Raw genomic sequence first — 15,753 nt, 5'->3', positions numbered from 1 at the left:
ATTATAATAGCCCCTTCCCTCACTAGCTGGTTTGTACACTTCTTGTCCTCCCACTCACTTCACGTGACTAATTAAAGACTGTTTACAATATAAGAGTTACTTTGCTCTGTATTTCTGAGCATTTTTAATATTTTACCCTAATAAATATTGTTCTTAGGAGTATTTTTTCTTTTTGGTTTTTCTTCATGAACACTCCTTGTATACATTTGTTTTGGTTGTAAATATTTTTAAAGCACCATTAATTCCAGTGTGCAGTACATGTCAAAAGATACTGGTGTACAGTGGAGAGGAGTCTGCCCTCACGGGTTTAAGGGTACTTAACACGCTGCGATCTCGCTAGCGAGCGTACTCGCTCCGTCGGTTGTGCGACACGGGCAAATCGCTGCTCGTGCCGCACAACATCGCTTACACTCATCACACTGACTTATCTTCTCTGCGACATCGCTCTGACCGGCGACCTGCCTCCTTTCTAAGTGGGCGAGTCGTGCAGCGTGACAGCGATGTCACACGGCAGCCGTCCAATAGAAGTGGAGGGGCGGAGATGAGCGGGATGTAACATCCCGCCCACCTCCTTCCTTCCGTAATGCCGGTGGACGCAGGTAAGGAGATGTTTGTCGTTCCTGCGGTGTCACACATAGCAATGTGTGGTGCCGCAGGAAGGACAAACAACATCGTACCTGCAGCAGCAACAATATTAAGGAAAGGAGCGACGTGTCAACGAGCAATGATTTTGGTCGTTTTTCTAATCGATGATCGTTGTTCCTTGGTGTCACACGCTGCGATGTCGCTAATGGCGCCGGATGTGCGTCACTAACGACGTGACCCCGACAATATATCAGTAGCGATGTCGCAGCGTGTAAAGCACCCTTTAGAGTCTATAGGGTAATGGGGAGGAGTCATTTGTTGGGAGGTTGCAGAAGCTCCGGTGGTGGAGAGGGGAAAGCAGGGTTTTTGCAGATTAATTTTTAGGTTTTGTTTGTATGCTTCACATTTGGGACACAATTGGACATGCTAAAGCACAGAATTACAAAGGATGGGGCAGGCTACAGAAAAATAAACTTGGACCCGATTGAGTGAAGAACATATAAGAGTAGAAGAAAGAAGGAAGTCTTCCAAAGACTGGAGATTACAAGTGGAAAGATAGTTTAGATTCAAGATGTATGGAGGAGACAGATTATGGATGGCTTTGTAGGTCAATGTTATCTAAGGAGAAAACTTTTCTCCTTGCAGAGACTGACAAACCCATCTGGCTGCCAGTACGGAGTCGTATGCGGGCTTTACACGAGATGAGCTATCGTGCGATGCATCGTCGGGGTCACGGTTTTCATAACGCACATCCGGCATCATACACGATGTCGTCTCGTGTAGCACCTCCTAGCGACGCAGTATCGCTCACAAATCGTGAGTCGTGTACTCGTCGCTAGGTTTCATAAAATTGTTTAATTAAAATGGCGCCGGTTGTTCATCGTTTCCGTGGCATCACACATTGCTCCGTGTGACACCACGGGAATGATGAACAGCAGCTTACCTGCATCCCGCGGCTCCCGCCGGCTATGTGGGAGGAAGGAGGTGGGCGGGATGTTTACATCCCGCTCATCTCCGCTTCTATTGGCCGGCTGCCGTGTGACGTCGCTGTGATGCCGAACGTCCCTCCCACTCTAGGAAGTAGACGTTCGTTGCCCACAGCGAGGTTGTCCAGAAGGTAAGTGTGTGTGGCGCCCTGGACAAGCCAGGGGCCACAGAGCACAACACCTACACACCCCACACTCCCGGTCAGGCACACCGAAGTCAGACAAAAACCCTTGTTGCCTTCCTCCAGGGGCTGATGATCACACCAGGGGGTGGGGCAGGCGGTTGGTCCTGCCCACCGAGGAGTTCACAGCCCTGGAGGCGGGAAAAGCAGACAGATTAGTTTTGGAGGTGAAAGTGGAAGGATGAAAATGTGGTAAAGGAGCAACTGACTGACAGCGTCCGGGTGTGTGGCCCGGGCAGGACAGCAAGGTTGGCAGACGGTGGTGACCGTCTGCAGGAGTGGCCTATCAGAGTTACCGTAAAGGACCGTGGACGGGCGGTGGCCCGGCGGTACCGGACCAGTACACGAAGAGAAGTCAGCACCATCTGGCAGGGGTTTACGGACCCTGGCAAGGCTAGGAGTCGCCGTGAATTTGCCGAATCCGTTAGTGAAGGGGACCTCCTGGGTTTCCAAACAACCAAGTCCCGACAGAAGGCAACAGTCCAACCAACAGAGGGAGACACCGCCACCGCCAAGGCAACTGTTTCTCAGGGCCAGAGCCTGCGGGCAAGAAGGGGCTCCTCCAGCCCATATCCAAGCTGGGGAGCGGGTTACCGGTGGGAACCCATCGGAACCATCAACCGTACATAGGTGCAGAGAAAGGCAGTCACCATCAACCTGCCGGGAGAAACAACACCGCAGCCGTCTGTGGGACCCGTCCATCCAGCCGAGTGTTTTACCGAGAACTGTGTCTTCATCTTTGGGCTGAGTGAGTACCACCGTGCCGTGCGGCACAGCGCTGCCCCCCGTGACCCTGCACCTCGCCAGGCCCCGTAACCCGCCTGCCATCCATTCCTACCCCATCACCGGGCCCCGGGACAACCAACCCCCTACCCACGGAGGGGAGAACTAACAACAAAGCTGCTCCCTGTCACCGCTCCTGGGATCCCCGTCCAGAGCAGTGGTGGTGTCACTATTATCACCACAACCGTGGGTGGCGTCACGGACAATAATCAACTCCCCACCATCAATCCCCCCTTTTCACTCAGGGCGTGGAACGCCGCTCGAGTCCCCGGGATCCGGCCCACCGCTCGAGCCACCACCGAGAAGCGGCAGCCGCAGCAGCAGCAGCGGCCGGACCCGAGCAGTGGGAGAGCGCGGCGCCCCCTCCTCCGCCCGCGACAACTTGGCGTCACGAACAGAATCCTACCGCTCTGCTGTTGGGTAGAGGTGCGCCTTGTTATTGCCGGAGGTGTCCGGCTGAAAATTTGCCAAAGCCGCCATCTTTGGCGCGAAGAATTCCCGCTCGAGCGTCTCCTCGAGTAGTGGAGGCGAGAAGGCCAAAACCCCGCCCCTATAGAGTAGGAGCCGTAAAGAGACTAAGGGGGACTGATGGCGTCTGGCCGCATGTAGCCCGCGGCTATAAAAGCAGGGACGCCAGGACCCTGCGGCCATCTTGTTCCTGGGAGAGGCCGCCAGCAAGATGTATATGCCGTCCCGTAGCACCGTAGCCCCCGCGCCTGGAACAGCGGCGTGGGTGGAGATCCGGACCGCGCAGCTCCAACAACGGCTGCAGGTCAAAATGCAGCTCCTCTTAGAGGAGTGGGAGACCGACATGACGGAGGTCATAGCGACCGTGCGGAGACGCGAGGAGGAAGTTGCGGAAGGGAGGGTGAGTGACCCACGCCCCGGTGCCCCAAGTGGGTCGGTCATCGTGGCTGCGGGACCAGGTCTGAACCCGCTCGCCCTGCTGCCTCCCTCGCTACCCGTCCCGGCTGCCGTGACCCCGCCACTAGGCCCACTACCCCCGCAACCGGTAGCGATACCCTGCATGTCCGCCCAGGCGGACCGACCTGTAGCCGGAGCCCGTGACCGACCGGAGGTGCTGCCCTGGAAAGTCCAGAAGCCCGAGCCGGAGGCATTTACAAAGACTTCCCCCGAGCCGGAGCCGACCGGCCGCTCCATGCAGAAGGCCCAACGGAAGAAAGCCCCTGTGCCCATCCCCCACACCTCAGCTGAGGTTGCTCCGGGTTGCCGCTGCAAGGCAGCACCCCAGGCCAAGTCACCGCGGGACCTTCCACCCAGATTGCCAGGGGTGGGCAGTGTCCAGAAGGTCTCGCGGGGCCCGACCCGTGCGCCGCAGCTCGCTGCAGCACCGTACTGGGACAGGGAGCCGACACCACTGGGCCCGGAGATCGCGGAAAGGGAAAGGAAGAAGGCGGAGATGGTGGCCCGTACGATCCAGGAGAAGGAGAGCCTCTGCCAAGTGACCTTCCGTGTCCGGGGCCCCCTGTGTGAAGGGCAGGTGAGGCGGTTCGATGTCCGCCGGGGCTGTGGCTTCATGTGTGAGCCGGGCCTGGAGGCCGAAGTCTTCATGGCCCGGCGGGATGTTGGTGCCCACCTGCCGGAGGAGCACCCAGGCCGCAACTTGATGTCAGGGGACCTGGTACAATACACCCGGCAATGCGGGGAGGGGGGGTGGTTTGCACTGGATGCGAAGTTGAGGGGCAGCCAGGAGGCCCGTGTGTGCACCGCACTCCCTCCCCTAAGCGATACTGAGGACTCAGAGTGATGGCAGCGGAATACCGTTGTCCTTGTCCCCCGTTGGGACCACCAGTGTGTGTTAAAAGTACTGTTTGAAGTTAAAATAAATGATAAGTGAAGAATAATCTACCGATGAAGTCATCTGATTTGCCACCTGATTACAGCCTGCATTGAAACCGGTCGTTGCCGGCACCATTGTCCCCGTGGGGATCGTTTAAAAAGTTGTGCATAAATAACTCTTTATGAACAGGCCCGAGAACTTGCAGAGCAACCACAAACTTAGTGGCTTGTAAATAATGTTGTTCATGGCTTCTACCGTTACCGCCTCCGGAGAGGCAGATTGGAGGAAGGGCCCGCAGTGGAGCAGGCTGGGGCCCAGCCACCACCGGAACCGGTGGCAATCCTCTGGGGGTTTCAGGGGTTCCCCATGGACGTGGGTCCCCTGAAAAGGACAGATCCCGCTCGGGCAATTTGTGCAGGACTGGGGTCAAGGGGTGCTGCCTGTTTGCTTAGGGGCAGCTTCAGGGCCAGGTTGCTTGGGTGGGAGAGAGCGGAAGCCGTAACCGTAACGTTTAAGTAAGAGTACCTCCCGATGTGGGAAGATGTTATTATACTTATAAATATGTCTACTGTTTAACCGTTTTAATATTTTTCAGTTGTGAAAATATAACCGGTGATGGACGGGCAGCCCGCGTACGGTCTGCATTTAACTAAGGGGGAATGTGGCGCCCTGGACAAGCCAGAGGCCACAGAGCACAACACCTACACACCCCACACTCCCGGTCAGGCACACCGAAGTCAGACAAAAACCCTTGTTTCCTTCCTCCAGGGGCTGATGATCACACCAGGGGGTGGGCCAGGTGGTTGATCCCGCCCACCGAGGAGTTCACAGTCCTGGAGGCGGGAAAAGCAGACAGATTAGTTTTGGAGGTGAACGTGGAAGGAGGAAAGTGTGGTAAAGGAGCAACTGACTGACAGCGTCCGGATGTGTGGCCCGGGCAGGACAGCAAGGTTGGCAGACGGTGGTGACCGTCTGCAGGAGTGGCCTATCAGAGTTACTGTAAAGGACCGTGGACGGGCGGTGGCCCGGCGGTACCGGACTGGTACACGAAGAGAAGTCAGCACCATCTGGCAGGGGCTTACGGACCCCAGCAAGGCTAGGAGTCGCCGTGAATTTGCCGAATCCGTTAGTGAAGGGGACCTCCTGGGTTTCCAAACAACCAAGTCCCGACAGAAGGCAACAGTCCAACCAACAGAGGGAGACACTGCCACCGCCAAGACAACCGTTTCTCAGGGCCAGAGCCTGCGGGCAAGAAGGGGCTCCTCCAGCCCATATCCAAGCTGGGGAGCGGGTTACCGGTGGGAACCCATCGGAACCATCAACCGTACATAGGTGCAGAGAAAGGCAGTCACCATCAACCTGCCGGGAGAAACAACACCACAGCCGTCTGTGGGACCCGTCCATCCAGCCGAGTGTTTTACCGAGAACTGTGTCTTCATCATTGGGCTGAGTGAGTACCACCGTACCGTGCGGCACAGCGCTGCCCCCCACGACCCTGCACCTCGCGAGGCCCCGTAACCCGCATGCCATCCATTCCTACCCCATCACCGGGCCCCGGGACAACCAACCAACCTACCCACGGAGGGGAGAACTAACAACAAAGCTGCTCCCTGTCACCGCTCCCGGGATCCCCGTCCAGAGTAGCGGTGACCCCACCATCAATCCCCCCTTTTCACTCATGGGCGAGGAGCGCTGCTCGATTCCCCGGGATCCGGCCCACCGCTCGAGCCACCACCGAGCAGCGGCAGCCGCAGCAGCAGCAGCGGCCGGACCCGAGCAGTGGGAGAGCGCGGCGCCCCCTCCTCCGCCCGCGACATGTGTGTGACGGGGGTTAAACGAATTTGTGCGACACGGGCAGCGATTTGACCGTGACGCACAAACGACGTGGGCGGGTACGATTGATCATGAAATTGCACGATCGGTCGTCTCGTGTAAAGCAGGCATTATAGCTGCAATGCTCCTCTGGGAAATATGCAAAGTGTCTCTTCAGGGAGGAAGGAGATGATGAACTCTAGCGCCACCTATTAGAAGTAGCAATCCTAAAAGTCAAAAGTGAGTCTTGTCATATGGGAAGGATTTATGCCATATCAGAACTTCAATTTGGAGATACAGATGTTGGGGGTGATTGCCTTTGATTGTCTTAGACCCCGTCTTAGTCCCCACTATAGCTTCTCATACAGTCAGATCAGATCTCATACTTTCCACTAATGAGAGGCAATCACCCCGAAACTCGTGCCTGCAAATTGAGCTTTTGATATGGCATAAATCCTGTCATATGACAAGACTTGTTAAAAAGTCAGTTTGAAATTCTAGGATTGCTACTTCCAATAGGTGGCACTACAGTTTGTCTCCTTCCTCCCTGTAGACATAATTTGCATAGGTCAATGTTAGTAACGTAAATTGGATTTGCTGCGGAATTTGAAGCCAGTGAATGGATTGGCAAAGGACTGAAATGGAGGAGTAGAGAGGGGAAAGGTAGATTACCTCCTTACCTATTGTACCACCACCCATTCCCTGTAGACTGTGAGCCCTCGCGGGCAGGGTCCTCTCCTATACCAGTCTGTTATGTCCTGTTAATGATTGTTGTACGTATACCCTCTTTCACTGTAAAGTGCCATGGAATAAATGGCGCTATAAAAATAAATAATAATAATAATAATTACTTGTGGCAACAGATTTAAGAAGGGTCTGGATCAATGCGATAGTGTTAAGGGGGTGTTACACGCAGCGATCTCGCTAGCAATGTCACTGATAAAAGCACCCGCCCCCGTCGTTTGTGTGTCATAGACAAATCACACAAAATCGTTCGGAGCCATAACACGGACTTACCTGCCTAGCGACGTCGCTGTGGCCGGCGAACCGCCTCCTTTCTAAGGGGGCGGTTCATGCAGCGTCACTAAGCAGCCTCCCAATAGAAGTGGAGGGACGGAGATGAGCGGCTGTAACATCCCGTCCACCTCCTTCCTTTCTCATTGCCGGCGGCCGCAGGTGAGCTGTAGTTCGTAGTTCCCGAGGTGTCACACGTAGCGATGTGTGCTGCCTCGGGAACGACGAACAACTTGCGTCCTCTACAATCAACGATTTTCTGAAAATGAACGACGTGTCAACGATGGACGATTTTGGTGAGTATTTTCCATCGTTAACGGACGCTCGTTGGTGTCACATGCAACGACGTCGCTAACGATGCCGGATGTGCGTCACGGAATCCGTGACCCCAGCCATATATCGTTAGATCCGTCGTTGCGTGTGACGGGGCCTTTAGTCGGGAAGCAACAGAGGAAAATATTGCAATAGTCAAGATGATGACTGCACATTTTATTTGATTCAGGGTTGAGCATAGGACTAATTTTGAAAATTTTGGGTTAGAGGCTGCAGAAGGTGGAAAGGGCATGAATTTGTAGTTTGAAGGACAGGGCAGAGTAAAAGGTTACTCTGAAGTAGTAGACCTGTGATACAGGGAAAGCGTTATGTCATTTATTATGATAGACAGATCTGGTAAAGGGGGGTGAGGTGAGAGCTCGATTTTGCCCATATTGAGTTGTAAGAACTGTAATGAGAAGAAGAAGGCCATTACTTCTAGACATGTTGGAGTTCTGGAAATCAGAGAGGTGACATCTGGGCAATAGAGGTAGATCTGTGCATCCTTAAGATTAAAATTTATATTTGTGCCTATAGGAGCAGTAATATAGTGGATATAGTGTTGTAGTGGGCAGTATTATAGTAGTTATATTCTTGTACATAGGGGCAGTATTATAGTAGTTATATTCTTGTACATAGGGGCAGTATTATAGTAGTTATTTTCTTGTACATAGGGGGCAGTATTATAGTAGTTATATTCTTGTACATAGGAGGCAGTATTATAGTAGTTATATTCTTGTACATAGGGGCAGTATTATAGTAGTTATATTCTTGTACATAGGGGCAGTATTATAGTAGTTATTTTCTTGTACATAGGGGGCAGTATTATAGTAGTTATATTCTTGTACATAGGAGGCAGTATTATAGTAGTTATATTCTTGTACATAGGGGCAGTATTATAGTAGTTATATTCTTGTACATAGGGGCAGTATTATAGTAGTTATATTCTTGTACATAGGGGCAGTATTATAGTAGTTATATTCTTGTACATAGGGGCAGTATTATAGTAGTTATATTCTTGTACATATGGGCAGTATTATAGTAGTTATATTCTTGTATATAGAGGCAGTATTATAGTAGTTATTTTCTTGTACATAGGGGCAGTATTATAGTAGTTACTGTATATTCTTGTACATAGGAGCAGTATTATAGTAGTTACTTTATATTCTTGTACATAGGGGGCAGTATTATAGTAGTTATATTCTTGTACATAGGGGCAGTATTATAGTAGTTATATTCTTGTACATAGGAGGCAATATTATAGTAGTTACTGTATATTCTTGTACATAGGGGCAGTATTATAGTAGTTATATTCTTGTACATAGGAGGCAATATTATAGTAGTTACTGTATATTCTTGTACATAGGGGGCAGTATTATAGTAGTTATATTCTTGTACATAGGGGCAGTATTATAGTAGTTATATTCTTGTACATAGGGGCAGCATTATAGGAGTTATATTCTTGTGTAGTGGTTATACCTTTGTTCACATTGTTTCCACAATCAGCAGGTGGTCTAGTCCTAACCTTACATGTAAGCTTTAGCATAATTCCGATTATTGACCTTTGTAAGAGTAAAATGCTTGCACTAAACAGTTGGCTTCTTCTGTAATCCTGTCTTCTATGGTTCTTGTCCCCATACCGAAGTCACGTAATGTGGAAAGAGTGAACTGCCTCATGGTTTTCCAGTTTTGTCCACTAGAGTAGATAATACCTGAAGAATAGACATACGACAGTTATGGATATGCGAGGCCAGGAGTATTGACAAAAAATGGAAATACTAAGACTGTAAAGATTCAGATAAAGGACAATCACACTGCAGGATTGCAAAGCAGAGATTTCACATACTGCGCTCAGGAAAAAAGTTAATATCTTTGCAAAGGAGCGCTGCAGTGCGAAACGGAAAAGAGTGGCAAAATACGAGGAGCTTAGCGATTTTTACAAAATGTTTCCTCAATTTTTTGGAGCCCTCAACAGCTCCTCTTTAAAGGGTCTCTTTTGGAGATTTTTTGGGTCTGGTCTTTGCTCACCTATCTTTATCAATGCCAAAAACCTCTCCATTTAACCATTCCTAGTTATGGTAAAGTGGCTCGATGGTTTGGTGAGTTGTGTCCCCATTCTGGACCTTAGGTGATAAATTATGTAAACTGGAAACATTGAAAAAGCATTGAGGAGGAGAGTTCAATCAGTTACAGGTCATTGACAAATTTCCAATTGTCTTATAGAATAATCTCCATGTATCATTAATGGACTTGTCCACATTTAGGGAGGTTTTCTTTTAGTTACATGACGAGGGATGAGCAGACTCATGGATGCTTAGGTCTATTAGGTTTGGCCGGACTGTAGTTAAAAGGTTGGTTCAGTACCCAAACTTGACCCCAAACCCAATAATAGTCAATGGGGACCTGCTGTAACATGGTTGTAATAAGGGCTAGGGGGGTACAAAAAGAAGTAAAATGGGGGTAAGAGCAAGAAAATTGTCCTGCAACCAAATGTGGATAGGTAAATGCCAAAAAGGTTTTGTCACCATAGGAATCATGGTTAAATAGGAAGTATATGAATACAATAAAATTGTTAGACGTGCCCCCAAAGAGACTGATTTTAGAGTTCCCCCACTTAGCCAAAATTGTAAAAGTGCCACCACAGAGCCTGTTTTCACAGTTCCCTCACTGAGCCAAAATTGTAAGAGTGCTACCACAGAGCCTGTTTTCACAGTTCCCTCACTGAGCCAAAATTGTAAGAGTGCTACCACAGAGCCTGTTTTCACAGTTCCCTCACGGAGCCAAAATTGTAGGAGTGCTACCGCAGAGCCTGTTTTCATAGTTCCCCCTACGGAGCCAAAATTGTAAGAGTGCTACCGCAGAGCCTGTTTTCACAGTTCCCTCACTGAGCCAAAATTTTAAGAGTGCTACCACAGAGCCTGTTTTCATAGTTCCCCCTATGGAGCCAAAATTGTAAGAGTGCTACCACAGAGCCTGTTTTCACAGTTCCCTCACTGAGCCAAAATTGTAAGAGTGCTACCGCAGAGCCTGTTTTCACAGTTCCCTCACTGAGCCAAAATTGTAAGAGTGCTACCGCAGAGCCTGTTTTCACAGTTCCCTCACTGAGCCAAAATTGTAAGAGTGCTACCACAGAGCCTGTTTTCACAGTTCCCTCACTGAGTCAAAATTGTAAGAGTGCTACCACAGAGCCTGCTTTCACAGTTCCCTCACTGAGCCAAAATTGTAAGAGTGCTACCGCAGAGCCTGTTTTCACAGTTCCCTCACTGAGCCAAAATTGTAAGAGTGCTACCGCAGAGCCTGTTTTCACAGTTCCCTCACTGAGCCAAAATTGTAAGAGTGCTACCACAGAGCCTGTTTTCACAGTTCCCTCACTGAGCCAAAATTTTAAAGAGTGCTACCACAGAGCCTGTTTTCATACTTCCCCCTACGGAGCCAAAATTGTAAGAGTGCTACCACAGAGCCTGTTTTCACAGTTCCCTCACTGAGCCAAAATTGTAAGAGTGCTACCACAGAGCCTGTTTTCATAGTTCCCCCTACGGAGCCAAAATTGTAAAAATGCCACCATAGAGCCTGTTTTCACAATTGCCTCACAGAGCCAAATTTCAGCTCCAGTAGCGTACACTACAGCTGTTGCAGTTAAAAAGCTTGTAGTTGAATTGTGGGATGTAGCTGGTGGTCCGCCACGAGGCTTTGAAGAGTTGACCCATAGAGCAACAATTTTAAGAGTGTCCCAAAGAGCCTTTTTTCCCAGTTAGCCCACAGAGACAAAATTTTAGCTCCAGTAGCATACACTGCAGCAGTTGCAGTTAAAAAGCCATTTGCCTTGGGGCGCTTCCCCGATGCTGTTCACTGAGTGTTCCAGGGGCCTGAAGTGTTTGCTTTGATATAATTATTGTTCAAAACAGCCAGCCAAGCCTGACTATTCTAGAAATAATGGAACTCCAACTAGGAATAATGGAATAGGACTCTGGTTCTATTTTGTTGTTTGTCGGAACTAGGGCCATGATTAACAGTGACCCGGTGAAAGACTAAACGAATTAACTGGAGGCACTTTCAGCCATCCAATCTCCCCCGAGGAAGACTTTATCGAAACACGTTGGGGTTGGACGCACCCTGACACCCACGCTAGGCACTTCTCACACTTTGGGTAAGATAGGAGGATGGTGGTTGCAGTCGCTATGTTGGTGACCTGACTGCTTGAATGAAATATTTATGCTTATGAATGCTACTTAAGCGCCATTAAGGCTATCGTTTTAGTTACATCAGGTCTAACCCCTTACAAACTAGTAAGTCTGATCCACAATATATCCCCATATAGGGTTTTGACGCTATTCTAGTGTCTCCTAGGGTTGGATTTATTTATTGTAGACTATTCCTTTACTCCGCTGAATGGTCCTCATATATATATATATATATATAACATCCCTCTAGTAATTTTTTGTGCTTGACTTGGGTGCCCGTGTGCTGTCTGTTTTGGGGCTTTTTCTGTAGTCCTCACGATTCTGTCTATTGTTAGACTCCACCATTAATACTGCCGAGGCGGATTTGAAAAAGGGCAAATCTTTGACCTCGGTAGCCTCACATTTTCATACTCAACATGGGGGTCGTGTTTCAAACCTTAAAATCATAATAGTCGACTCTGTCCAACAGAACATTAGGGGAGGAGACTGCGTGAAGATCTTACTACAGAAGGAATCTAAGTGGATCTATGATCTAAAGAGTATGGCTCCACGTGGGCTTAATGAGGAACTCCTGTATACAGGGTTCTATAGCACAATGTAAAACCTCTCCATACTCCTCTTTTTGATTTCATCTTTCTTTTGGACAGATCCTCTTCTGGAACTCCACAAACCTCTACTGAAGGACGAGTCTCCATCCACCTTGCCAACTCGGGGCTCTTTGGACCACCCAAAGTACACTTAACCACCCTTATGTGAACAGCGAGAGACTTGCATCGACTGGATACTATGGGACTCTTTATAAGTCTAAATCGCCCGTCTGAAGTTACTCTCTAAACATGCGATTTACTTTCACTCTATCTAATCTTAATTGGTCAATGTCTTCTATTGAAACATGATTTGGGAGCGTTAAGAGTTTGATATACACATTGCTTGTCTATATGTGGCTATTGGAACTTCCCCTTTCCTGATAAACATGACTATTCAAAAACAATAGATTCCTCTCAAAGCTCTGTGGTATTATGCTGCTATAAACTTGAATTTCTATGTAAATTGGTGATTTGGATATCTCTGTATATATTATGGAGTTTTTTTGGTGGCCCTTTAGGGAATTCCCTATGTTTCATCTTTGGTGGTTATACACCCTACACGCTAGATGGCTACAGTTGTCCAGAATTTCTTCGACAACTTGATGCCGGAACTTTAGTTTGGGTGCTAATGTGTGGTTTCCGCTATTTGTCATGACGATGCCAATAGTCCCCTTGGGACTCTTTTGGTACCTTTTATAGAGACCTATGTAATCTGGCAACCAAAATGCCTATGAAAATAACTGTTCCTTTTCAATCTTTTGCTACCTAGTAGCTATTTGTTTTGTGGACCAACATTGTCCCTATATGGGATATGACCTTTTTGATCTGTGTCTCATATTAGTTTTTGGAACCTATTATTCTACCTACTGTATTGGTGCTTATATTGGCAGTATCTTACTGCCAACTTAAGCCCTAGATTCCTTTATGAGAATGTTGCATATGAGCTCTGTAAATCGGACCTTGCTTCTTCAATATATTTATTAGCGTCGTTCACACAGCCAAAATTAAGTAATCTCGGCTGATTGGCTGCTAGTACTATCCCCTTAGCGCTTTTGTGCACTATATTGATTCTCTGATGGCACCTTCTATGCGCATGTGCTTTTCACATCTATAACCTGCCATCACATCGGCTCTATCTTGTGCGCATGCGCAATGTAAGCGACCTCAGGAACTAGTCGAAGGATACATTTGGATTTTGTATTTTTATTCTAATCGCCATATAACTAAGTGCTGTGTATACAGCCAAAACTTTGGAGTCTCGCCTGCCTCCTATTTTGATTGGTTTCCAACGCTATATTTATAGCGTCTATACACCTCAGTCTGACCTTGCAATGTTTTTTTGCGCGCATGCGCATTTTGTGTGTATACTCTGATATCGTGTGGGTATCTCTTTTGCGCATGCGCAATACGAGTGACAAATGCAAGTATCGCGATGGTTGAATCAGATGGTTCAACCAAGATGGCGGCCGCCACCGCTACTACCATACCTAATGCTGCATATTTACGCATCGGTAAGCAATTACCAATTTATCTTTGTAATTAAATAGGGCATGCATATGCCGCCGTACTACCTCCCTTTCTTTGCCCTGAGGAAGCCGCTTTGTTAAGCGGCGATACGCGTGGGTTTGGGGTGATTACGCCAGAACCCCTTTCCCCCTGCACTTTGTACCTATTTGGGTAAATGTATTACCATTTTACCCACCTTTGGTCATGAAACTGCTACTTCGCCTGCATGTTGTAAGCGCCGGTTGACTCCAATCGGCCCTCTCAACCCCCCCCTCCACCCCCCTCCCTTCTTCTAACCAGCGACGGAGGCGTGCCTGTACTGTTGGGAGGTATATTTCCTTATACTCTGAGTGCTGTCTCGCATATCTCTACCGTGTTTTCGAACTGATATATGTGACAAGCTCTTTATTTGTATAGTATACCATTCCTATATTGAAAAAGAGGATTTTTTCTATACTATTTGACACATACCATGTGGTTTTGAGTGGTACCATTCCTATATTGAAAAAGAGGATTTTTGCTATACTATTTGATACATACCATGTAGTTTTGAGTGGTGCCTATACGACCAGAGATATATCAGACATAGCCTGAGCATACCCTTGTATGTCTGTATACATTGTCATCACCTATATTCTAAGTGTTGTTGTATATGACCTTACTAAGTCCCTAGTTTGAGCAACATAATTAGCATTTCTTTATGTATGGTACATTATTGTCTGTACTATTGCTTAATAGATTGCCTAAATGTTTGACTCCCTTCTATTAATTGGTTTATCTAATCGTCCAGGCTATATTATTTCAATTGCAACCTGACACCCTCGGTGCCTTCTTTGGGGGAATATATGCATTTATTATCCTAAATCCTGACTTATCTTTGTCATATGCAGGGGGTCGGTTTCCTAAAATCTATTATTTTCAAATATTTAAGATATTATTACAGGGTTCTGACTTAGTAATCCATGCCTGTTTGGCTTTTTAAATGTTTTTAATTTTTGTGTGTCCTGTTTAAACTACCATGTGGCCATGTGCCTATGTGCTTGACTTAATAAAGATTTTCTACTTTGTTATAACCTGTGTCTGGTGATCCCACTACGGTATACTCTCCTTTCCCTTTGTATTCAGTTTCTTCAGTATACCAGGAGATCCCAGTGGGTGGTGCCCTCCCTTTTGTTTGGTTCTCATATATATATATATATATATAACATCCCTCTAGTAATTTTTTGTGCTTGACTTGGGTGCCCGTGTGCTGTCTGTTTTGGGGCTTTTTCTGTAGTCCTCACGATTCTGTCTATTGTTAGTGTTTCAATTGTGATATTATCAATACTTTTCTATTATGTAACCTCATTGGGGATAACATTTATAATTGTCTTTTTTCTATTGTTCTAATAAAATTACAATTATTCATAGACAATTCCTGATTGATAATTCCTGTTATATAATGGGGGTTGATATATTGGCCATTTAAACTTCCCCTGTTTTTTTGGCCCAGCTGATTACAAACTATGTATATGTATAGGGGAAGTGGCCGTTACACTTAAAAATGAATGTCCTTGCAGTTTTTGTTGTTGTTCTAATCAATAAGGGTACCATGCACCAGGCTCAATTAGGTTATGGTGCACCAAGCTCAGTTGGTGTACTGTGCACCAGGCTCAGTTAGGGCACTCTGCAGCAGACTCTGTTATGGCACTCTGAATCAGGCTTTTTAGGGCACTCTGTACCAGGCTCTGTTAGAGCACTCTGTACTAGGTTTTTTTTAGAGCACTATGCACCAGGCTGTGTTAGGGTACTCTGCAACAGGCTTAGAATAGAATGCTGGCACCACCCACTCGTGATCCGGTCTTTATAAAGGCTGGGTCACGTGGCACGCGGGCCAATCACAGCCAATCACTTCTGTGAGAAGTCCATGTTCGAGTACCGGAAAGTAGGTGGCCGGTAGGAACTCCAAACTTTACAGTTTGAGTTTGCTCATTGTCATGGATTCGCTTCCCCGTCCACATGACT

At 47.7% G+C, this 15,753-nt stretch overlaps 1 protein-coding gene across 2 annotated transcripts in view; it reads right to left on the bottom strand.

Annotated features, from left to right (window-relative positions):
* LOC142296996 (cytochrome P450 2K1-like) overlaps positions 1–15,753 on the bottom strand; it is an 86,711-nt gene that overhangs the window by 40,181 nt on the left and 30,777 nt on the right. For both annotated transcript variants that reach the window (XM_075341195.1, XM_075341196.1), the window contains one exon: positions 9,038–9,187. In XM_075341195.1, the coding sequence (XP_075197310.1) occupies positions 9,038–9,187 (150 nt within the window). The remainder of the gene's footprint in view (positions 1–9,037; positions 9,188–15,753) is intronic.

This window comes from Anomaloglossus baeobatrachus, chromosome 3 (genome assembly GCF_048569485.1).
Source record: "Anomaloglossus baeobatrachus isolate aAnoBae1 chromosome 3, aAnoBae1.hap1, whole genome shotgun sequence".
NCBI lineage: Eukaryota > Metazoa > Chordata > Amphibia > Anura > Aromobatidae > Anomaloglossus > Anomaloglossus baeobatrachus.
This window is presented reverse-complemented; position numbering and strand designations above follow the sequence as displayed.